Consider the following 23,559-nt stretch of genomic DNA (forward strand, 5'->3'; position numbering starts at 1 on the left):
GTTGAGCCGCTGGCGTCATAAAGGGACCCACCGCAGCTCCCAGAGTGGAACCACTCTGTACTTCACTGTACTTCAACCTCAATTTGGTGGTATTTGGTAGTTGGCATACAGTACACAAAACATGCTTGTTCGGCTACGATTTGAATAAGATCCTTCATCCCAGCACGTCACATATGCGCGCGTCCCTGAGGCTCCCAAGCCTCATCAAAGCCAGTGGATCGGACCCACATGCCATTCTGACCCTCCCCAACGGTGGAGTCGACAGCTGTTGAGAATTAGGCTAGTGTCAATACAGTGAGAGGCGCAACTTACCGATGTTCCCGATTCGCAGCCACATATCCCCATGGATCGGCATCGGATGCTTATTCTCGACCCCTTGGCAGACCCGCTGGCCGTGTGCCACTGCTCGGGCCAGCTTGGCTAGATGTCCGTCATCGGTGCTATGGGTCACAGCTCGTTCGAAGATACGGGGCCAATCTTCTTTGATGGGGTAATTGGCGACCATATCTATGAAGAGCTCTGGCGTCCCGCGTGAGACATACATTAATAGGTCGATGCGTCCTTTCCATTCTATCAGGCGCAGCTTTGATCGCTGGTCCAGGTATGGAAGGTCAGTGATCTTGGAGAGGAAAATGGACGAGTTGACACAGTGGATGAAAAAGAAATCAAGTTTCATTTCTCGAGCTGGACGCTGTGCGGCGCTGGTGTAGTAGACTGGCGAAAGGAATCAGCAGGGCTTACTAGTATATCCCAGGACATACTTACCGACTGTGTTGATCATATCGGCCAGTCTTTCTTCCACTTGATCTTCCGAAACAGTGAACTGAGCGGCATACTTGATCATCTGCTCCGGGGCTCTTGTCATTACACCATCCCTGATCTTATTAGAATCCTCCCACTTGACACTGTCAAAGAGGGCCGTATCCGCCCGACACTCATTCAGAAGTTCAAGCAATGATTTCTTTCCAGTCACACCAACACCAGCAGACATCTTCTCCGCCGGAAGGAAAAAAACGCGACCAAGCCAGTCATCATGCACAGCAGCCTGGGCCAACCCCTGAGCCACAATGGCAGGCTGATTGAATTCCAATCCAAAGCAGAGGTGGATAAGCGGGTGAATCAAGCCTGGACATATCGTGAGCCTGCAACTCATCATAGCAAGACAGGGTAATCGAGCGAATACATACCACCAAACAAGCGACACAACATATTCTCAGCCCGCTCATCTCCAGCGAACACATATTCCGCAAGGACATTTCCAACACCCTTGGCGTTGATCTCAGCCTGAAAAAGCGCCAAATAATTGGAATAATTCTTTCCCTCGCCCAACCCTTCCCGGAACCCATCCACTTCACGCAAAGACTCGACCATAGCCTGATCAACAGGCATTGCAGGTTTCTGATAGCTCAAATTCTGAATGTAGGCATGCCTGATATCCTCAGGCCTGGCACCCAGAGCATAGATACTCAGTAGGTGATGGGGTATGTGGTCTAGAATCTAGTCAGCCACCCCATCTCATGTTCGGAGCGTAGTGTCTGAAGCTGAGAACATACTGTGAAAGCCTATATCATTGAAGAAAACATGATGTTTCTCCATATCCTCCTGTAAGAGATCACTGGTAACCCGCGCCGCATCCTCCCTCGCACCAGCACTGAAAACCCCCGAGTCCGTAGCAGGCACGAGGTTGACCTTCGTGGCCGAAGCCACAGCCGAAGCAGAAGAAGTCATCTTGACACGTGCGTCACCAGGGGAGCTGTAAAAATGTGGGGAAAGCTTGAAGCACGGTCGAGGGAAATGGATTGAAGATGGAAAGCGATAGATGGTGTGTGGTGGTTTGACTGTGCAACGAAGCTGGGTTAACATGTCCCTATATATAGATGTTGTAGTTCTATGTGTCTGACGACCAATGGACCTTTCTTTAATGTCATCGTCTTGGGTTCGGCCATTCGGGGGTCCGCTGCTACGTCATTGGTATATAACTGGCCTCGGGCTGGGCCTTGTGCTTACAAAAGCTTTGCTATACGATATAGGCGGGGTTTTGGCTCTTTGGCTCTTTGGTTCTTTGGGTCTCCATCGGATTGAGATGTGGCCTTGGGATATACGAGGGTATTCGAGGGTATTGAAGGAGTCACCAGTGGACAGTTTAAGAGAATATTAGTCAGCTTGTTTGGGTTCGGGTCCAGGTGTTCGATGTTGGTAAGTCAGAGTCTAGCTCATGGCTTTAGATTCCACTAGATTATCTTGTTGACTCATTTGGGTATATATCATTCTGGAGAAGACAGAGAAGAGTCCGCGGAACAGCGCTAAACAGAAACCAAAAATAGCAAGGCATTTTCGATCAATCCGCGTCCTCTCTGTCCTTCTTCCGACGCTGTCGGTCCCGCTCCATCTTTTTAAATAGAGGATGGTGCCCCTTGTCCTTGAGCGCCTTGTTCCTGCTCTTGTTGTACTCAATATAAGCCATGTCATCGCCACCAGCCAGACCGCTGAGAGTGGCCGCACTGCGTTTGGCGGTCGCCTTCCTGGCTGGACCTTTCTTGCCCGTGCGCATAGAGAACAAGTCATCATTGACTTGCTCGACATCGGCAGAGGATTCATTCTGTAGCATGACTTCTTGGAGAAGTTCACGGCGCTCTGATGGCGTTGCGTATGATAGTCCTTCGTAGTTGTCGATACCCTGGAGATGGGTGATGACTTTGAATGCGTAGCCTTGATCGATCAGGAAAGCTTGCCGCTTGGCAGAGTAGACCATTTCATTTGTATCTTTAGACACAAGGGAGTAGAAGAAAGCATTAAAGCCTTCATCATTTCGGCGCTTAGCTCGCAGAATTCGTCCAAGACGCTGGGCTTCCTGACGACGGGATCCGTAGTGGGACGAAATCTGGATCAGGCAGGTAGCCTCAGGCAGATCGAGTGAGGTATCACCGATCTTGGATAGGAAAATAGTGTTGACTTGCTCGTTGTGTTGGAAATTCTCCAGAATACGCATGCGCTCGTTTTGAGGGGTGCCACCGTAAATGTAGGCCTTGTTCAGTTTGAGAGCATATCGCTCCAAAGCATACACATTGTCAGAGAACACAATGATCTTGTCACCACGTTTTTCGTGGAAGTCAATAAGGAATTGACAAGCCTGGAACTTGCGTGGGTTCATGATATACAGCAGGGCTTGCTTCCGGGAGCTCTCCCGCAGATACTCGGAGTAAAACTCCGTTGTCATTGGGCACCACACCTCCGCACACTGCACCTTGGCAATGTGACCCTGTGCGGCGAGTTCCATCCAGTTTGCTTCGTAAAGCTTGGGTCCGATCAAGAAGTTCAAATCTTTAATCTTGTCATCCTCTCGAAGCAGCGTTGCGGTCAGGCCAAGCTTGCTCTGTGCGGCGATTGCAGATGTGACCTTTCGGAACATCGATGCCGGCACAACGTGCACCTCGTCCAGAATCATCATACCCCATTCTCTGGATTGAAGCCAGTCCATCATCTTTTGGGCATCATATGATCGAGCCCGGGTTTGCGAAACCATCGAGTAGGTGGATACGATGATACCAGTCGATCGCTTGAATTTCTCCTTATGGTCAGACGTGAAGATGGCGATGTCACCAGGATCAATTGTCGTCCACCGCAAAAACTCGTTTCGCCATTGAACCACGGACATGGAACTAGTGCAGAGAACAATGGTACCCTTCTTAATAGTAGCTGCAGCAGTGATACCAACCAAGGTCTTACCGGCACCGCAAGGAAGCACAATGATACCACTTTTCGCGCGTCCGTTACCGAACATTTTACTCAAACTCTTCTCCTGGTAAGAACGAATCCGGGCAGCAGGTTTCAGATCCATGTCCAAATTGGGGTTGATTGTATCTCCCTGGAAATCGTACTCTTCTAGAGCAGGGCAACCGATAAATTGGCAGCGGGCTTTCACAACTTCGACTCCAGCAGGGGGGATTTCGAAACTGTAAGTAATGGCTTCTTCGCGGTCGTCCTCGCCAACATCGTCGATGCCGTAATTCACAGCAGCCCCTTCTTCCTCATTTTCATCCCTGACAGCCGTGGTCTCCTGTTGTGTGGTTTCTCTGACACCGGCCGCATCCTTGGTTCCGGGAATAACAAGGCCGCCCATTTTCGGAGCAGCCCGTTCAATGATACCCTCTGTACTATCGATTCTCTGTGGTCCAATCACTTCATCTTTCAACAAGCGTTGGAGCATTTCAGGATCTGTCGTTTCCACGTAGTAACGGTTATGCCTCAACACCATCTTGATTTTTCCGTATGATTTCGTGAATTCGATAATGAAATTTCGAATGGTCTCCGGCAGTGGCGTTTTTGACAGACGATCCAAAAACTCCACGATATCCTGTGGTTTGAGACCGACTGAAACCGCTGCATATAGACTGTGACCCGTCAAGCGGTATTCGTGCAGGTGTGTTGGGCGGGAGAGCGGTTCAGCGATGGTGGTCAGGAAATCTTGGGCCTGGGATGCCAACGGGGAAAAGCTCTCAAGAGTGATGGTGCCTTTCATGGGTTCGATCCATAGTGGTCGGTTGTAATGGTCGCGCTTCAAGGGCAAAGAAGAAAGATCTTTGTAACCAAATCGGGGATCTGTCTTATCTATCTGTGCCTTCTTGCTGAAGGTTTGGAGAGAAAACTTGTCGACAACCTCTTCAACCGCCAATTTAGCATCCAAGTCACTTCACGTGGTCAGAGTGCCACACCATACCTTTCAAGTTGGAGGACTCCGGTGCATCATCATCTCCGTCCGAATAATCATCATCGCTGGTAATATCCTCGACATCGGGGACGGGCGTGGCGCGTTTCGAGGCTCTGCTGGATGTGCCGCCTGTACATCATGAGTCACGGTCTCCCCGGAAGATGCACGGGATACTTACCGTCAGCCGCTTTGCGCTTGGGGGGCATATTTGAAAGCCCGGTGGAGTCGATGAAACTCTGGAAGAAAGCTGATTAAGGACTATTCCAGTGTACGAGAGTCCGACGAGGCGGAGCGCTGCCCCTCCAATGTGATCTCAGACCAGCATGGAATATATGGTAATAAATCGCAATAGCAACACCTGGCGCTGGGGTTTCCTGCTCGAAAAGAGCTTTGGGTTGCTCAAAAATAAGGTTGTAGATGTGGAGATATGAGGTGGTAAGGTCAAGGGAGGGAGGTGAGGGATCCGAAAAGAGGGATGTCGTGAAGAATAAGAATATCAGAAAGGTCCAACGTTGGAAGAAGTTCCATTGGTAATCGGAGATGGCGATTAGGCTAGCTTACGGCAGTCTATTGCTACCATCGGGTCAAAACCCATTCTGCCTCTTTTTATTAGTAATACTGTCCATTTCCCATCTAACCTTGGAAACTAGGTACGTTGCTGTATGCTACAACTATGTTCGCTTGAACTAAAAGATCTTGTTTTATGCAAGATTCTTATCTTATTAAATATAGCTTTCTAGCTAATCGACGACATCACCCATGGACAGGCGTTTAGGCAATGCCCACCTACAATAGGCCTCGAGCCTTATTATCAACGTGTAGTCCTTCGTTATCGATATATTTACCGAATTACACTTGGAGTGAGAGAATGAGATCCTCAGAAGTTAATACGAGCCTAGTACAATCGGGTTGGCACTGTTAGTGATATTGTATGTTCAACGAAGCTCTAATCTAGTAAGGCGGTAGGATAGACGGTAGACTAGGCGGTGAAAGACTGATAGTGGGTTTTGGCCTAACGGCGGTAACAAACGGCGGTAATTTATCCGTTCTGACGACATTCAGTAAGCTTCACTTTCGACTTCAACATTTCATCAATTCATCATGAACACAGTAGGTGCTATATGTCTCCTATATTTGATCCAGCACTGACTTTCTATTCCTCCTTTAGATCAGATCTACCTGGTGAGAGAAGGTTTCTCAATAACATGAAGACTCAATTGCTGATATGGCTTGCGCCTTGAACAGGGTGGGCTGGGGCACTCTTTGTGTCGGTATGTAACCGAAATGATTAGTCTCAGCTCTAAGCAAGAGGCTGTCTGACACTCACACCCAGAAAAAGACTAACCTGTCTCCTCAGCCGGTGGCGGCGCTTACTACTTCGCAAAGCAATCCATCAACGCCGACCGCCAATCCCGATTCGACGCCGAGATCAAGCGTAAAGCCCAGATGAAGGCTATGGAAGAGGAACACAAGCGGCAGACACTTTACACCCCGGGGCCTACCCCAAGCGACGATGCCAGCTTAAAGCGAGCAAACATGACTCGGCTTCAGAATACCGCCGACGACGTCGCCTCTCCGAGTACCGAAGCCTCCCATGACCCCGCACCCACTCGTCACGAACCCTTGACTGAGGCCGACCGTGTTCTGGAGAAAGGGAAATACGAAACATCGACCCCGTACCGACCTCCGACCGGCAATCGGTTTAGCTGAGCGGCTGGCCGCATCTGTACATTTTGACATCAAACCAAAATAGAGTGGTGGTGTGTTTGATACGGCTATGCTGAAATTGTCTTGAATTTCTTGTACTATGTTGGATTTGTGGCTCAATATTAGCATGTACATTACTCGAGCTTGGTCATTTCATTAGGGAATGGATTTGCGCATGTTTTGACTATCTGGTGACGATCGAGAGATCTGACATCTGCATCCTTGGTTGTCTCAAAGACCAAAAAAAAAAAAAAAAACGAAAAGCAAAACACATCCCATCACAGGCTGCTATCGAGAGCAACCTCATAACGCCATCCTAAACTCCGTGGGCATAATGCATCATCTCGCAAGCCGGGTCTCCATATCAGCGCCTGCACCGAGCAGTTCCCGGATTGCGAGAGCTTATAACGCGAGGTATCTACCGGGCGTGGAAGCAAAGTGGGGGGTTCCTGCATTGAAATGTTAATATTGATCTCACAATACTGAGATGTTCAGAGTAAACTCACTTTCCCACAGAAGTAAGACCTGAGTTTCGCTGGCGGGAACTCTCAAGGGCGGGTGGCACAAATGGCAACACTACGCCCGATACAATGCAGCCCAGGCTGATGGCACGTGCGATGCGAGAATCAGGGCGCGGGCGGTGGGCTGAAAAGTGGCGGATGGAGGGGCGAGCGAGCTGAGCGATCGTGGCCATGATGTCGATATGTCGATCACTTGGGGAGTGAGATGTATGGAGTGAAGTGGTGGTAGAGTAGAGTTGTAGTTGGCTTGAGGAAAAAGTAGAGTAAAGAGAGAGCAAGCCGTAGGATATAGCGAAGTTTACAGGAAGCCCCGGGGGGGGCAACTATGAGGCTTTTATAAGCACATCAGGCCATACTTTGCTATCCGTCCGTAGGGATGAGGTGATCCGACTGTGGGGGACTTGCGGGGGGCGCTAAAGCATGGCCTGATTCTCGCAGTGAATATTCATCGGAGATCAACCTGCAACTACTGTTTCTACTGGAGCTCGGATCGGACTGTTGGCAAGCACTCACGCCATCAGGCATTCTGAGTACGAAAGGTGGGGTAGGGAGAGTAAGTAGGGTTAGACGAGAGTAGGGGGTTGGGCTTCACCGCGAAGCCTGCGAAACGGAAGTAGAGTTCCGGATCGAAGTACGATGACGGCTTGAGGATATCCGGAGGGGAAAGTGGCAACGTGGGTACGTTAGATGATCTTATCAAGATCTCCTGATTGAGGCAACTCGTCTGGCTAGAGGCATTCCAAGGTTCTGCTTCCCACATACAGTACAATATAGTGATTCAAACAATCAGTTGTCCCCAATATCATACTGTATTTCCCTACATCACAATCTAAGCTAATATCCTGGTTAACGGCAAACTGATTCGATTTCGCTTCTCTCGGTATACTTCATCGCGCTAGTCGCGGTCACGTGTGATAGAAGCTGCGATAACAGCAGACACAATGATCAATCTCTCTTTCTCCAGGTTCCAGCCATGGCGTCCCATCAGATTGCTATCGCAAAGGCCTCATTCTCGGCGGGTCTGCTACGCCCAGACCCCACCTCTGTACCTCGGGAGGAGATAACTGCCTTTCATACCGTTCTCGAACGTGCGCTGTCGCATTGCTCGGCGGAAAACATCCAGGTCTGACTCGTTGCACATACCTCTCACGTTCCAGTTACTAAATCACAGTCACCTCAGACCTGCAAAGCATGGTTGCTACAATATGTTGCTGCTTCATCTAATCGTGTTGGAGGATTGGCCAAGTACCTGGTAGCGCTAGCTACCCCCTTCGAACCAGCCGCTGGGCCCCAGCCCGCTCAGCCAACCTCAGCGAAGCGCCGACAACTCCACATACTGTATTTGCTCAATGATCTGTTTCACCATTGCAAGTACCACCTAGGCACCACTGCAACCTTCTCCACGGTGAGCGGGTCCCTGCAGCCACATATCGTGGATTTGGTTGGTCATGCCGCTATCTACGATCGCCAGAAGCATCCACGGCACCACCACCGGCTGGATGATCTGCTTGATATCTGGTCCGAGCATGGATACTTTAATCCCGAGCTTGTCGAGAAGCTTCGGGAAGTGGTCATCAACTCGGCCTCCTTGGGTACCCCACCAACCACCGATGCTGCCGGTGAAGTAGACCAAGCCAAGAAACCCGGAAAGGATGTTCCTTTTGTGATGCCATCTACCCATGGAGACTCTTCAACCCCCTTTTACGATCTGCCTGCGGGCAACCTTATCCCTCACATCATCCCGAACTCGTCCATTCCCCTTCGACCTGATGCTATCAAGCCGCTACAATTGCAGGCAGGACCTGCAGATGGAAGCCTAGTGAAAGCTCTCAAGGGCTTCTTATGCCAGGTGGACGATATTTATGGCACGGACGACCTCAACAAGGATGACAGGGACACGGATATTGATGAGCTAGGCCAGTCAGTGCTCCGAGATGAAATCACAGGAGATATCCTGGATGGTGAGACATACTATGGATGGTCCCGTGCATTTTGTCAACAAATGAAGAGGGGGGTCCCAGGGACTCTCGCAGTCGAAGTCGGAGCCGCAGTAGAACACGAACTAATACCAAGCGCCGGCGTTACAGCGACAACCTCTCCGACTTGAGGACCCCGAGTCGGTCCCCCTCGCGATCAGTTAGGCGTCGTCGCTTTGACTCCCGGGAAAGAAGTCGCTCCCCAAGGCGCTCACGCAGCCGAGAAAGCTCATACACACCCCGCGAACCATCTCCTGCACATTTCCCACTCCCTCACCAATCCCAGTCACATCAACATCCCCATCCACCTCAACACCCTTCCGCACCCATGAACTCCTTCCCCCCTCCTCATACGTCAAATGGACATGGCCAATATGCACACCCGCCAATGGGACCTAATGGCGGCTTTGTTCCCCCACCCCCACCCGCCTACAGTGCTTGGCCTCCACCTCCCCCACACATGCCGCCCATGCCCTATCCCCCACCAGGTTCCGGGGCTCCTCCTTCTGCCTTCCCACCTCCTTTCAATGCCCCTCCTGTTCACATCCCACCAGGACAAGGTCAGCCTATGCCTCCTGGCCAGCACCACTTCCCTCCTCCTTACTCAGGTGGTCAGCACGGTGGCCCATGGACTCCTTCCCAAGGTGGACGAGGTTGGCGATAAAAGGACAATGACCATGTATGATTAGATCAAATTCGAACTGAATGTGCCCTCCAGGGCTGAACAACATATTTCCAGGATTCTTCGAAATAGAATGGTGGTGTGTAACAGGAAGGAAGTAGGAAGTATCCATCCGAGGACACGAGAAGTGTATACACTTTCCCGGATCCATAATGATAGGGCATGGTATGGATTCCTTGACTCTTTTTGGGGTTTCTTGTCTTCATGGTAGACTCGTGGATCATTGCCACTCTTCGCTCTGAGAAGTCAACTTATATATTTCATGAAACTTTTTTATATTCCAATATTCAACCCTGCCAACTCCTTAACTGTTATGCCCTGGAACAGCTCCTACGTAATAAGGAACCAAAAACAACACAATCGAAATGAATGCTGTATACATTAAACATCAAGCCCTAAATCTAAAAAAAAGTATCCCAAGTCTTCAAGTAATATCAAGTGAAGAAAGAGAATAAAACAAAAGAGCCACCCTATCTCCAGTCTTGGATCTCCCCACGCCGTAAGTTACCCCAGTATACCAAAAAGTACATCCGAACTTCCATTCATCCTGATCCTGAGTCACATTTCAAGTTCGCAAAACGCCAGGTCTCGGTGACAGTCACGGAGGAACAGCCTTAGGTGACGGCATCCATGATGATGTCGGCCTGAGTCTCAGGGAGCTGCATTTTGTGGGAGTAATAGTCCATCTTGACCTTCTCGAAAGGCTTACAGGCTTCAATGAGGCCCTAGAGGAGCAAAGTCAAATGTTAGTGTATGTCCCCTGTCTTGATCGATCTATCGGGCAAAGGGGAAAGCAAAGGGAGGATATGAGATAACTTACATGATCCTTGCTGTCACAGCACATAGGAGAATATCCATGGCCAGAGCAAGAGCTTGGAGGTTTCTGATCACCCATAGGCTTGCCTATATCAATACCAAAGATTAGCGATCCCTTGATGCATATTGCATATTGCAGAATCTCTCATCTCTTCGGGGAAACGTACATTGAAAGGCAATAGCCGAGCTAACCTGAATTCCACCAATAGTAGGAACAATTTCGCCCAGTGGCTTAAGGATATCATGCGAGCTCTGCTCAACGCCCATACAGCAGTTTTTATACTTGCCTGCGGGGCAGGACCAAGCCTCGAAGGGGTTCGGGGAAGCAGAAGGCGAAGCGGATGCCGAAGCAGATGCTGAACCGGAGTGCGAGAGAGAAGCGAGAGATGGCAGTGCGCTTGTTGGTGTGGGAGATGGACTTGGGCTCGCCATTGGGACCGCGGTGGTAACGGCTAGCAGGGTGAGCGATGTGAAAAGGATGGGTAGATGCATGGCTGTTATTTTCTTCGATTTCTTTTCGTTATGTCGCTTCCGATTGTAGGGAATCTTATTGATAGAGAGTGGCTGACGAACAAAGGCGACCTGGCGCGCTGCGGGTTGTTGGCTTTGGAACCGATTATGTTCGATTCTGGCCGGGAGTGAGTAAAAGAGTGTGGGTGTGCATGTGCAGGCCTCTAACGTGAGACCTGAAAGAATGACTAGAGCTAGACCGTGGTTGTTGCACGGGGTTGTCGAGTAAGCTGGGGTTGTCGATGAGGAGTAAAAGTGCGACAACTCCTGACTCGCTACTATGAGTAGTGTTGCTGCCCGTGGACATAGTGAAACATCCTGTTTTTCTTTTGTTTCTCCCTTGGAAACTCCTGGTTGGTCACTTTGAATCCCGAGATTCCAAGGGGCTCATCCCTCTACTTGGAAAGGCACGAAAGGGTCTTGATTCGTTGGAGATTGAATTATCAGGAATGTCCAGGCTCGGTATCTTCTTGACCTGGGTCTGTAGTGTAGACAGCCTCTGGTATGTGACATTTGGCTCTCCAGCTCGCTTCGTATACAAATCGGTTGCGCATATTAACTTACACTTTTGCTAGACAAACATCCAGTTCGGCCTCTGGATCTGAGATTCTCCTTCATCATATCTGCAGCCCATTTAATTTGGCCACCCACGTTATAAAACGTGAGCCACAAAGCCTAAGTTGCTTTGCTAAGTGAGAATCTCGCGAGGCATGCAAGGGGTTCCAGGAACGTGAGCTCTCCGCAACAGAGATATTCATTCGAAAAAAGTTGTGGAGCCCAATATGACAGCCCCTAGTACATTGGAAAGAGTGATGCTGTTGGTGTAGAACTTGAAGGTCATTGTAGAAGGTAGTGAATAGGTGCACGATGTTCTTTGGTGGTGTTTCCTGACAACAGGATATATGGATGTACTCCCCTACAAACCAGGGGGATCGCAGCAGGGCTGCTTACTGTAGTCACAATACCCTCACATCCATTGAATGTCAACAAAAAAGCCCGACCATAGCACATTCAGTCCCCTCGATGCACTATAGCGCGCCGTCGATATTGGGCATTTCCAAAAACTGCGTACGACTTGGCATCTCAATACAACACAATCAAGTTAAAAATTTAATCGGACTCACTTCAACTATGTCGATAGTAAATATCATTAGGAAAAAGCAATATAATATTACAGAGTTGATGGAAGTTATCGTAGGACGAGAAGTGTACTCGTTCGGTATGTGAGCTTGGCTGCGTTCGGTTTTAGGGCTAATCTCCCGTCATCCGCATTGGGCGTTCAGCGACTAGATTTTCCCCTTGCCCCTAGCGACCGGACCAGATATAGGCGATTTGGAGTGTGTTCACCAACCTGAGATACACAGCTAAGCTTCCTTTCAAGCTTAACGCGCGGCGTCATTCGGATGGAGGTTGGTGCCGTATGTAGCTGGAGACGATATATATTCTGGGCGTTTACGATCTACGGCAAAGCGAGCGTGAGCAGTTCAACAAAAAGAAAGAAAAAGAAGACATATAACTCCAAATGTATCGCTCATAGTTGTACAGGTCATGAAAAGAAAACATAATTGATCGAAACAGGGGTATTTTCTCCTGAGGGACAGCCAGTGTCCTCGACTCAGGGAGTCGTGCTGGTCCATCAAGGGCATCAAACACAGGAAAAAAAAAGAAAAGAAAAAGAGAAACACTCGCTCGCTGCCAAGGTACAAATACAAAAAGTACAAGCCGATCTCCTTCACAGAAGGAAGATCAAGCACGGAAGATGGGTTTGGTGCACCCACGCCCGGAGGTGGACGGTTCAAGATGGCGAATCAAAAATCTGTTTTAACCGATCTCAGAACCGACAAAATATCGACAAAGCCATGGATAACAGAGTCAAGTGAAAGGCGAGAAGAAAAGGAAGCACAGAACTGAATCAGTGAGTCTTGTGACTCTCAGTTGGATGTCAGGACCATGGGTGGAGGGGAAAGGGATGGGAATATTGTTTCACGCCCAGTGTGCCATGTTCAAGCACGCTCACAAGAAACCATCCGTGGCTCGGAAGTAGAATGCTGGGTGGGAATCAATAGATATCCAAGGAAATGCTATGCAAGGGAATGGGGAATGAGGGCAACGGCGTTGTTCAGGTGCAGACTCCCGACTTGTACTGGGAATACAACATTATGAAACTGTATAATAGTGAGCAATGGTGGAGTGTGTGAAAGGACAGATGCATACCTTGATCTTGCGCAGACCTAAAATTCAGACTTGGTAGCCATATCGCGACCAGAGACCTTGTTCTCGGCAATTTGAGCAGCATGGTTGATAGAAGTAGGAGGTCCATTGGCTTGACGAGCAAGGCCAGAGACACTAGTGCGACCACTCTGGCCACTGCTCTGACTACTGCGGCTGCTAGAGCTTTTGCGATGGTGAGAGTCATCAGTGTCGACAAAGGTAGACATCTGACGCTGAGTATACTGCAGCATGGAGCGGTTGTAGTCGCCCAACGAAGCGGTGACAGGGTCCAAAGGTTGGTAAGAGTCGATCATGGTCTCGGTGTTAGGGTTGCTCATTCCACCCGAGTTAAACATGTTCATGTTTTCGGAGCGCTGCATCTGAGCCTGAGTCATGGTGGAGAGTGTCTAATGGGCACAGGATCAGCATGAGTCGATCGAATTGTTTATCAATGTCATAGCCAGACGCTAGGCCTAGCAGTGTATGTCGCCGGTGACTGGATTCCGAACAAAAGAAACGACGAGGCCGACAGAAAGCGATCGCGATAGTGCAAATTTGGTATCCAAGGACATATTGTTGACCGAATCCACTATCCTAATATTTTAGGTGAAAGTAGCCTGCTTACCTTGGAATTAGGGGGTTGCCCGGTAGTCCTGATTGATGATAGAGCACGGTGTGAATAGGGTGACTGGTCACGGTTGGTTGAGTAGATTGACTAGGTTGACTGAATAGGTAGAAGTCAAAACGACCTTAAAAATACTGAACAGTTTGTGTGGTATGGGACGAAACAAACGAAGTAAAGTAAAATAGGATTGGAGTCTAATATGCGAGCAAGGGTATATATAAGACAAAACGACTCCACAAGGGAGGATGAAATCACATTTGTCTGGTCGAAAAGAGGCGAAAGCACCTCTGTATCAGCTCCGACCCGTCTATAGGCTGCTTATTTCCTCCTGAAAGCGCCCATGGTAAAGTCAAACCACGAACTCCACCGAGTGCAGCGAGCAGAGTATGGTGACATCATTGGCTGAAAGGAGATAATGCCCCTACATCATAAGAGCATCCGGCTTCCCCCCTACCCTTACAGTTAAGAACGAAAGAAGATGACTCCTCAAGGGCCTGTGTGGGACTATACCGTCATAACCGTGCGTTATGAAATGACCCGGATCCACATGCTCATGGAGACTGGTGAACACCCGACGATTGCTCGAGTTGGTCCACCGGTGGATGGGCCACAGTGCACCGATGAGGTCACTGGGGAATGTCGATGGACCACTGAGATTTGGAGGCGTTTGGGGATCGGCATCACCGAAGTCTGGTCCCCTGCAGATCTTCGCCCTGACGTTTTCCAAATGATTCATAATTGAAACTATCAATGGCATTTTCTTTTGAACGGCGCGGTGCATTTTGGATCTTGCATTGCCGGGGACCTCTGTATGGCCGAACGGGAAGAATGCGAATATCCCCCGGTGGACTGGCGTCGATTCAGTACAGATCTTCCAGCTCTGCCGCCGGGGGATAAAGAGATCTCGATTCATCTGGATCAATTCATTCAATATCTGTAGATGTCGCAGTCTGTATGAAGTTGTGACGCAGTCTTGCGCCTGTGGCGCGAAGACAGTTGTGTGAGGCTCAGGGATGGAACCGACGTCATAACCTTTATGCATCGGGGCGATCCGACCATGTACTGTATTAGTTCTCAACTCGCAGGGGCCAGTCGGGTATGAACGAGGAAAGAATAAGGTCCTCGAATTGATTTGATGAACGCTATCAAAACTGTGGGACTTGCGGAGAAGCTTGAGTCCAAAGCGAAAGCGAAGAATGCAATATCACAGTGGAGACATACATGGTCATGGTGGAGGCTACCGAATACTAGGAACGGCTCTCATCGAACCACGGGAAATACAACAAAGACTGTAGAACGGCAATAATGAGGACAGTCTCATGCTCGTGAATTGCACGGGAGTTGCAGTTGCCTCTAAGTTGACGCCTCAAAGACACCGCCTTGACTATACTGCCTACTGTACTTCGTCTATTGGATTCATATTCATATTGATGCACAGTATGTCGGTTACGTTGCATATGACTTTGATATGAATGTATTGAGGTGTCTGCAACGTGCCAAATCTCAGCTGAGATGAAAACTCCACTAAAAAAGGTGGAAGCTTCAATCCGAAGACCGAAGCCCAAGGCCTGTGTTTCAGCACAACCAACCAATTGGTCCAAAGGATCGGTAGGCTGCAGCGTGCGAGTGAAAGGGGGTCTGCAGTACAGTATAGTACTGTAGAATGGGTCTGGGAATATCATTTGCCATCCCAAATCCTTGGGATGGAGGTTGATGGTCAGCGGGGGAGGCAAATTACCGATCGGCATATCAGTGATGGTCTTCAGATATCCATTTTCATATCACCATGGAGATTGAAATTGACCAATGGAGACAGCATTCGAATATCATAACTTCGTGACACGAGGGATGTCTCATCGGGGGGGACGCATAACCACGTCAGAGAGAATCTCCGGAGTATACAATCACTCCGTACCGAACTTTCCCCATTTTCGAGAGAACTTTCACTTCGATCATCGGAAGGAACCGTAGATTATCGCCGAGGTCTAGAGCAGAAAATGAGTGGACTCATTCGTCATGGAACAAGGGTTATCTCGCGGGTACGGAACACAATACAGTAGGCAATATACTGTACAGTAGCGTGCACTCTCATGTCGTATTGAACAGATTGCAAGAGCCTATGATGTTCAGGTGATATCAGAGTCGGTGCAATCCTGCGCTATATCGTTAGTAGAAAGGAACTTGTGGAGCCAATGGGACTTGAACCATACCATATCACGTTAGGGCCTGATCACCAACATGATATGACAGCATTGAGCTGATCAACAGCATACTGTACACCCAACCTTCCCTCAGACAGCCTCAGCGTGCTAACTAATATGAGATCATAGAGCAGTCCACCTGCACTAGATCTCGGCTACGTACGAGAATGGACCGCCCCTACTGTAGATGGACCCATAAGCTTATGAGAACGCCAGAATGCCCCAAAGGCAAAATCTATGCCGATCAGCACGTTGTATCACTTGTTGAGGCTGGTCTCTCCTCCCGTATAGGATGATATCACTGCCTTTTCGGCATATGAGGTCACTACTGTAGAAGGAGTTGAGCACCCCGAACAGTGAAGCACAAAAGACCGTACAGCACTATACCCGTGCGCGCTCGCTTCGTGCCATAGGCTGCTTATTTTCTCCCATCAATTGAACCCTAAAGTCAACCATTGCTCCAGTCTAGCCTAGCACATATGAACCCCGGCTGATAGTCGTCTTCTGAGTACCTGGCCTGTCAAAAAAACCGGTTTTTGATCCAGAGATCGGTCTGGACACATTTACTGTCTTAGCAACTCATGCACTAGAGCTCACTGTGTCTTCAGGACATACAGTACGCTACTCACGCTAGCAGCTTTCAGGTATCACATTTGACCATATCTGAACGAGGTCAACGTCGATTTGACGCAAGAAACCCGCCGTTACAGCGACACTTCATCTTTGACCTCCTCTCGACTTGATACTTCGGTCTCGACTCCTCGATGAAGTCTCGCCTCCTTGTCGGACGGTTTTTCGAACACAACCCGGTTCTATCCTTGCGAGAATCGCGTATCCCCACTTCTTAATCAATAGCATCCAACGACCTTGAATACTGTACACAGGCCTCACAATGGACAAATGGAGGAGGCAGTGGCAATACTGTGGCCGGCGAGGACAACATTTGAAGTGACGTAAGAAACCTGCTTTTTCGTATCAATATGTCGACCATTTTGGTCTGGTTCTTCGGTCTCGAGATGTTTTCTCGCCTCCTTGCCTCGCCGGTGACGTTCCTCGAGACCAATTCCGTCTCTTTTCCCCGGGAGTATTGTGCTGTGCAGCACACATTGCCTCTCGTGGATGTTCAGCCTCAGCGGCGACTAAACACGTATCATGGCGGTCAGGCCCAGGGGATCTTGGCGAGGTATACTTCCAACAAATCTGAAGTGCCCAACGTCAATTTGACGCAAGAATCCCACTTTTCTCATCGGAATTCCAACCATTCTGAGATGGCTCTTGCTGTCGACTCAAGAAGTGGCCTCTTCGGCTCGTCAGTGACTTTCTTTTCAATGTAAACCGGTTCTAACCCTGTGGGCATCGAGCATCGAGTCACCGCAACTGGACGAGTGGTCTCACCTTGGGCGATGCTGGGACGATTCTTCGGTCTCAACTCGGGTGGTGACTTTCTCTTCGTTCGTGACGTTTGTGCAAATACAAACCTGCTCTATTTCTCGGGCATTGAGCTTTGGGCTTTTTTTTTGGGATCGCCAATGCACATCTATGACATTGGACAAACTCACGAGACACTGACATCTCCACAAAAGTCTGTCTCGGTCGTTGATTTGAAGCCACTGTCGTACTGTAGCTACTGTACTTGTTCTCGACTCATACAGTAAACAGACGATGCTACAGTATAATCGAACCGGGGATATCCGCGTTTCCACCTTGGTCGAAACCTGTTTGGGGCAAGAATTGAGTGTTGATAATCTCCAATCTCTCAGATACACATGCTCACTGTGGCCTTGTGTCTCCTGGTTGTCTGTTGAGATGCTTGTCAATAAGTGACCCAGACTAATTCCACAGAAAGAGGACACATAGCTACCGATACAACCATGTTTCAATGATCAACCTCGATCGCCCTGTCTCGATCTCAACTACAGTACTTTATTCGCTTTCGCCACGACTCTCGGCCATCATTGCCTTTCAGTAAGAAGCAGAGAGACAGAACATCGACGGCAGGTAGCTAGCTGGTCATGGAGGTAGATGTCATATGGAGTATAATTTCCTGTTTTTTTAGTCCAAATGGACAAGGAGACCTAATAGATCGCAGATTTGGTAAAAAAGGAAAAAAAGACAATAGGCTAACACGCCAGACGTAATTGTAGTAAATGCATCAAATTATCACTCATGCTCATATCACACGTAACCTGAAAATATGTTATTATGCACCCTTCAAGAATCACCCAAGAAGCCAAACAGAATGCTCATGAATAAATGAGACCAAGTCTGGCTCTTAAAACAACTGAACAGGGAATCAACATACCTTTACGGGCACCCTGGAAGAAGAAGCGCACAACAAAGACCTGCAACGCCGCCATGGAAACCATCATCAAAGACTCGATAACGCTGAAGTTGAAGATACGGCGCTCGGTACTCCGCACGGTACTGAAGTTACGGTTTTCGCGCGTGCGGAAGTACTTCTGGTTGCGGGAGACGGTTGACAGCTGAGCGGAGAGCTTGTAGATGGATTCCTCCAAGCTGGTTGTTTGTTCGGGGCTGGCGCCTTGGCGGGAAGGCAGTTCGGCGCGCTTTTCATTCTCGACCTAGATGGCAATGGATCAGTACTGTATCTGCTGACTATTTTCTGTTGTTTGAGAAAATCGAGGATAGCCCATGGATCTGGTCTGTTACGGATATGGGGAGTGGCATACCGCAATCTCAAAGTCAACCATCTTCTCGGCGAAAGTTGACATTTCGTTGTTGAAGCAGAAAGTGTACTCTCCAATACTCTGGGCAGTGAAGACGAAGTCACCCTGGCGCTCCTTTGTTCCATCTAGGACAATCTTGCCGCCCGGTGCGGTGACGGTGTAGTCGACATCGAAGGATCCACCGGATTGAACCTGTAGTGCACAATGTTAGCCGACAGACCCCTGGTCCATGCATATGCTGTTGGAACGAAACGTATCCAGGAAGCCAATTGGACATACAGCAAAGTAGAATGCGAGTTTGGCGTTGCTCTGTTCAACGTTGGTGAAGAAGCATGCTTTCTCATTCGCTTGGAGCTTGTAGGTGAGGGCAGTGGCAGTCACAGAGGAGACGAGGGACGCCAGGCCGGCGAAGAGTGCAAACCGCATTGTGACAGGATTGTATGGAGATGGCGGAGGGCTGACTTTCGCGTCAGGAGGTTCTGGCCAGCTTTGACTTCCGGTGTTTGTTTTGTTTGCAGCCAAACAAACTTCCGCATACATCGGCCATTCACTCCGCAGTTTACTACTACACTTTCGATATATTTGGATAAACAACTCGGAGTCATCATATAGACTGTATTGTCTTCTACGTGGGCTGGTTACATAAAAGCATACGCAAAGACAAAGGAAAAGAGACATGATCATCGCATCAGACCGTTGCTGCTCATGTACCGGATTGCAGCTTTCAGCCCTCTCCCAACTCGTAACCCGCCAGCGCCATGAGAAAATAGGGAAGAATGACTAATTTACCGAATGAAGAACCCTTCACTCTTGCCCCAGAAGCTCCGGCTCTTGTTGGCGTGGTCAAGACCCAGGAAGTCATCGGAACCGCTTGCAACGTCGGACAGGATATCGCCTGGAAGATGTCAGCATTTATGCATGTTATTAAGAGGTGTAGCAGCTTACCATCTTCGAGATATTTCGCGTTTGAGAAAGATGCTCGGGGAACAACAGCAAACTTGATCTTCTCGAAGTTCTTGCCCTTGATCTGCGTCCGGGCGGACAGCCGCTTCTTTGTCTCGGCGAAGAGTTCGCCCTGCTATTTGTCAGTGATCTGACTGGCTGGTTGTAATGAATAGAGAACATACAGGCTTGACAACAAATTTGAAGGGAGTACCGTGTGTGCGGTTTGGCTCTCGATCGAAGCTGAAGACGTTGATTACACGGTCCTCGGCCTCAAGGTTCAATTCCTCAGCTGGGATCTTCTCAGCGCACAACATCGCGTAGTCGTTGATGGTCGAAATGCTTTGGTCTTCCCGAAGCTCCTTGTACTGCTTTCCACCGTGGGTTTCAGCCACACGGATTGCCTCGTCACCGAGGTCCAACTTTTGCTGCAGGGCAGCTAGAAGATCGGACACAGTGCCGCTGCGAGAAACCAATACCTCGACATTTTCCTATTTTCATGTAAGCTATGATTCAACACAATCGCAGTGGGGAATTGATCAGGCGAACCTCTTTGGTAACTCCATCAGGAAGCCACGTCACCTTGAGTAATTTCTTGCTCTCATAATCACTCAGGGCCATATCGAGGACCTCGTAATACAAAGCATCGGCGCGGTGCATTGTGTAACCGTATGCACCGTACTGGCCATTAAGGATTTGAGAAAGGTTCTGGTTGATAGAGCGCTTGAAGAAAGGCTTGGCCTTGCCAGTGCTAGCCATGACGGGGGCAAATCGAAGGTGAGTAGGCTCCACCTTCAGGTGCTCAGCAACCTTCTTGGAGAATTGGTCGTAAGTCATCTTCCGGCTGAGAGTCAAAGTGAACTCGTCGCCTTCGTTGGCCTTGATAGGGGCGAATGTGACATCCATGCGGTTCAACAAGTAATCATAGAATTGGCGGGCATCCGTATATAGTGCCGTGGCAGGCAGATCTGAATCCTTCACTGTGCGCTGGAAAGTAATAATGTCACCATTTTGAATTTCAGATTGCTGGAAAGTCGGCTTAGGCTTCATGAGGTCGATCATGTTGTGTTTGATCTCCTCAAAGAGCAAGAAATCGGTACCAGGGGGCCAGTTCATTCTGGAGAGGATTGTCGAGGCAAGCTCGATCACTTTTTGGCTCTTGCGGACATATACAGAGCCCACACCAGACAAAGTTTGGGTAACCACATCGAAGTTCTTCAGGAAGATCAGGTTGCATTCGGGGTCGGACCACGCCTTTTCATCTGCGGAAGTCGATGCGACCTCCATCCACAAGCGGAAGAGGTTGCCCTTAGTACCGAGCTTGTTGTATGCCTCTTCAAGAGTCAGCTCTGGGTCACGAATTACCTGGTCAGGGCGGGTGGTCTTGTTTTGGCGGTTGACCATGACCCAGAACCGGATTGATTCTGGCTTAAGACCCCGTTCCTCTGCAATTTCCTGCGCAAAATCTTTCACCTTCTTGGCGCGAAGAGTGCGGTACTGCTTGGGAACTGCTGGGTCTTCGGCGGGCAAGTCTGGGCTGGTCAGATCAAAACCATGGTGTGATTTGAAAGTGTCTTCGGTCACTACACCGACGTTCATGTAAAGGTGCGCCTCCTCTCTCTCCTTCTTGCGACGCGCCATCTCCACGCGGTCCTCGGATAGACGCTTTTCAATGTGATCGGGCACATCGTCCTTTGTGACCGGGAAGAAAACATCGTCCTGTCTTGTCTTGCGGACGTACACCAACATATAAGCGTTGTTTGTGCGAATGGCAGACCGACTTCCAGTCGCTCCATTGGTGCGCTGCTGGGAGTCTCCGTAATTCTCATCCAGGACTTCCTTGTCGGTAGCGCGGTTGACTCGATCATCATCGAAGCGGTACCAGTGGCTATCCTTGCCAGGCTTAAGGAAAGCATAGTAATGTCCGGCATCTAGATTACCACTGTGGACGAGGACTCCGTGCAATTGATAAACCCAAGACTCGGATTTGTCCGCGCCCTCTGAAAGATAAGGAGCGGCATCGAATTCCATGGGGAAAGTATGATAATCATTGACCTTGGCCATCATATCCAAGTTGAGGTCATACTCGAAACGCTTCAGGTGGAGGTGCAAAACGGGCGGGAAGCTTTCAAATATGACACCCTTCTTAGCGTCTTGTAGGCCGTACGGCTGGCCGGCTTCGTACTTGTTCTCTCCTTCGAGAGTCTCAACCTGAATATAGTCTCTGAAGCTGTCGTCTAGGGTCTTGTTGCCTCGAACGTTTAGTTGAATGTCCCAAAAGTCCTCCACACGAGAAGACTCATAGTCGACGTTAATGCACGAGATGTAAGTTTTTGTCTTTCCCACGAATAGATCCGGCAGAACCTTCTCGGCAACGGTACCCTTCATTCTGTGCTCTAATCGCTCCATGAGCTTTCGCGAGAGCTCCTGTACATCTTGCTGCTCAAATATCTGGCTAGATTGCCAACCGAAAGATGCCGTAAGCTCGGTAGTTGAAACTGCAGAGTCACTGGTCTGCAAGTTGTAGAACAACCTCTGAAGAGCCCAGGCACTGTTCTCCCGCGACGCTTCCTGGTCAGTTGGTATTTGATAAGCGGCCTATAGACTGGTTAGATTTCGTAAGCGCATTCGAGATCAGTAAAGCATTTTTACCTTGCGGAAAGCATTTGTGAAGTAAAGCGACTGTAAGAGTGAGTTGAGATAGCAGGTAGCACCCTGGTTCCTCAAGCCAACCATTCCAGTTTCCTTCTTTGAGTCGTAACTAAGAAACGGTCAGCCTCTAGTGTTGCGTACTGTTCCTGTATAAAAAAAACGCACTTCTGGAAGCTGTGCCACAGAACACCCGTGGGATCTTTCACCACACGAACATAGGCCGTAACATTGGCCTCATCGTCCTGGACCAGCGGGACAGATTTGCCTTCCCATGCATCGGCGAACAGACCTCGGAGATCGTGGAATCTGGTGAAACCCCAGTCACCTTCCTCGGCGGTGAAACGGTGGGTTGCAACTAAGTTAATGTTAGACTTGCTAACCGATTCCACGGGATTCAGAATTTTTTACCGTGATGCACATAAATCGAAGGATCGTTTACATTCGAGAGAACGAGAGCGAATTGCACGCAGGCGTACCAGCCCTCCGGGGGCTCCCCTTCCCACGCATGTTCGAGGTAAAACGAGGCGTGTTCGGCGTGGTTACCGTAGGGGAAGAACAGAATGCGCCTATTCACGAGTCAGAGCCAAAGTCGGTGTAGAGCCTCTCCGGCCATGAAATTTCAAGCACCCACCAAGGTGAACCACCACACTGAAAGACAGGACCGTGCGATTTCTTTTCCATCTTTCGCCAATCGGACAAACGCCATGTGTTGTAGACCTCCGCTTGCACTTCGAAATCGGTATTCTTGGGCAGCACCCGGGCCATCATTGCCGCATCTATTTGCACAAACTCCTCGTTAGCTAGCCAGTCGATTCGCAGTGCAACCAAACAAGTCAAACGAGAACAAAGTAATCCAGGGCTCTCATATTAGCGTCCCTCGGTCACTTGGTTCCCCAACCAGACACACACTCGCTTCATGTTTGGCTTTTGACTCGGGAAGGGGAGACAACACAAGAACGTACGGTCATCGGCATTTGGCTTCGAGTCGGGCTCGTCGGAGGCAGACCGAGACACGACGACGACATCGGTCTTTTCGGCGGGATACTGCTCATAGTCGTCGACAAGCATGTCGTTCTCCGCGAGCTGTTGGCAGGGTTAGCGGATTAGCGCAATGACGACACTGAGGGGCACGGTCGCTCACGTTTTCCATCGCGGAAAGCGGCTCCCCGACCAGTCAGATTGAATGGAGGGATGTGGAGGAGAAGTAAAGAAGAAAGGAAGAATCGTACAGAGTGGTGGAGGATGCTGAACCTGCAGAACTAATAAGAGCCGGAGCTAACGGTGGCGGAGCGAGGACTCGGCAGTATCAGTGGACCTTTGT

General features: G+C 49.4%; 10 protein-coding genes across 10 annotated transcripts; 3 read left to right on the forward strand and 7 right to left on the reverse strand.

Moving 5' to 3' along the window:
- Window positions 1–167: 167 nt before the first annotated feature.
- Window positions 168–1,728, reverse strand: N7511_000169 (questin oxidase family protein; the record flags this gene model as incomplete). Its single annotated transcript, XM_057122594.1, has 5 exons — window positions 168–265; window positions 313–714; window positions 766–1,125; window positions 1,188–1,490; window positions 1,554–1,728. The coding sequence occupies 5 exons, from the start codon at window positions 1,726–1,728 to the stop codon at window positions 168–170; spliced, it is 1,338 nt and encodes a 445-aa protein (XP_056988327.1).
- Window positions 1,729–2,338: 610 nt separating this feature from the next.
- N7511_000170 (TFIIH/NER complex ATPase/helicase subunit SSL2) lies at window positions 2,339–4,914 on the reverse strand (the record flags this gene model as incomplete). Its single annotated transcript, XM_057122595.1, has 3 exons — window positions 2,339–4,659; window positions 4,718–4,837; window positions 4,887–4,914. The coding sequence occupies 3 exons, from the start codon at window positions 4,912–4,914 to the stop codon at window positions 2,339–2,341; spliced, it is 2,469 nt and encodes an 822-aa protein (XP_056988328.1).
- Window positions 4,915–5,809: 895 nt separating this feature from the next.
- Window positions 5,810–6,418, forward strand: N7511_000171 (uncharacterized protein; the record flags this gene model as incomplete). The annotated part of the gene is made up of 4 exons (XM_057122596.1): window positions 5,810–5,818; window positions 5,877–5,890; window positions 5,954–5,979; window positions 6,066–6,418. 4 exons carry the CDS (start codon window positions 5,810–5,812, stop codon window positions 6,416–6,418), a joined length of 402 nt encoding a protein of 133 aa, XP_056988329.1.
- Window positions 6,419–6,833: 415 nt separating this feature from the next.
- Window positions 6,834–7,109, reverse strand: N7511_000172 (uncharacterized protein; the record flags this gene model as incomplete). The annotated part of the gene is made up of 2 exons (XM_057122597.1): window positions 6,834–6,864; window positions 6,922–7,109. The coding sequence occupies 2 exons, from the start codon at window positions 7,107–7,109 to the stop codon at window positions 6,834–6,836; spliced, it is 219 nt and encodes a 72-aa protein (XP_056988330.1).
- Window positions 7,110–7,909: 800 nt separating this feature from the next.
- Window positions 7,910–9,576, forward strand: N7511_000173 (RNA polymerase II-binding domain-containing protein; the record flags this gene model as incomplete). The annotated part of the gene is made up of 3 exons (XM_057122598.1): window positions 7,910–8,059; window positions 8,108–8,897; window positions 8,945–9,576. 3 exons carry the CDS (start codon window positions 7,910–7,912, stop codon window positions 9,574–9,576), a joined length of 1,572 nt encoding a protein of 523 aa, XP_056988331.1.
- A 632-nt stretch (window positions 9,577–10,208) lies between these two features.
- On the reverse strand, window positions 10,209–10,902 carry N7511_000174 (uncharacterized protein; the record flags this gene model as incomplete). Its single annotated transcript, XM_057122599.1, has 3 exons — window positions 10,209–10,319; window positions 10,415–10,497; window positions 10,578–10,902. 3 exons carry the CDS (start codon window positions 10,900–10,902, stop codon window positions 10,209–10,211), a joined length of 519 nt encoding a protein of 172 aa, XP_056988332.1.
- Window positions 10,903–13,151: 2,249 nt separating this feature from the next.
- Window positions 13,152–13,526, reverse strand: N7511_000175 (uncharacterized protein; the record flags this gene model as incomplete). The annotated part of the gene is made up of 1 exon (XM_057122600.1): window positions 13,152–13,526. One exon carries the CDS (start codon window positions 13,524–13,526, stop codon window positions 13,152–13,154), a length of 375 nt encoding a protein of 124 aa, XP_056988333.1.
- A 708-nt stretch (window positions 13,527–14,234) lies between these two features.
- On the forward strand, window positions 14,235–14,498 carry N7511_000176 (uncharacterized protein; the record flags this gene model as incomplete). The annotated part of the gene is made up of 1 exon (XM_057122601.1): window positions 14,235–14,498. The coding sequence occupies one exon, from the start codon at window positions 14,235–14,237 to the stop codon at window positions 14,496–14,498; it is 264 nt and encodes an 87-aa protein (XP_056988334.1).
- Window positions 14,499–17,200: 2,702 nt separating this feature from the next.
- Window positions 17,201–19,070, reverse strand: N7511_000177 (p24 family protein; the record flags this gene model as incomplete). Its single annotated transcript, XM_057122602.1, has 4 exons — window positions 17,201–17,298; window positions 18,260–18,539; window positions 18,648–18,836; window positions 18,924–19,070. 4 exons carry the CDS (start codon window positions 19,068–19,070, stop codon window positions 17,201–17,203), a joined length of 714 nt encoding a protein of 237 aa, XP_056988335.1.
- A 359-nt stretch (window positions 19,071–19,429) lies between these two features.
- Window positions 19,430–23,388, reverse strand: N7511_000178 (ubiquitin-specific protease UBP15; the record flags this gene model as incomplete). Its single annotated transcript, XM_057122603.1, has 10 exons — window positions 19,430–19,539; window positions 19,590–19,719; window positions 19,772–20,077; window positions 20,136–22,184; window positions 22,239–22,347; window positions 22,404–22,593; window positions 22,647–22,804; window positions 22,870–23,014; window positions 23,201–23,321; window positions 23,380–23,388. The coding sequence occupies 10 exons, from the start codon at window positions 23,386–23,388 to the stop codon at window positions 19,430–19,432; spliced, it is 3,327 nt and encodes a 1,108-aa protein (XP_056988336.1).
- Window positions 23,389–23,559: the final 171 nt, after the last annotated feature.

The sequence above is a fragment of the Penicillium nucicola genome, assembly GCF_028828085.1.
Source record: "Penicillium nucicola strain IBT 29836 chromosome Unknown utg000001l, whole genome shotgun sequence".
Classification (NCBI taxonomy): Eukaryota; Fungi; Ascomycota; class Eurotiomycetes; order Eurotiales; family Aspergillaceae; genus Penicillium; species Penicillium nucicola.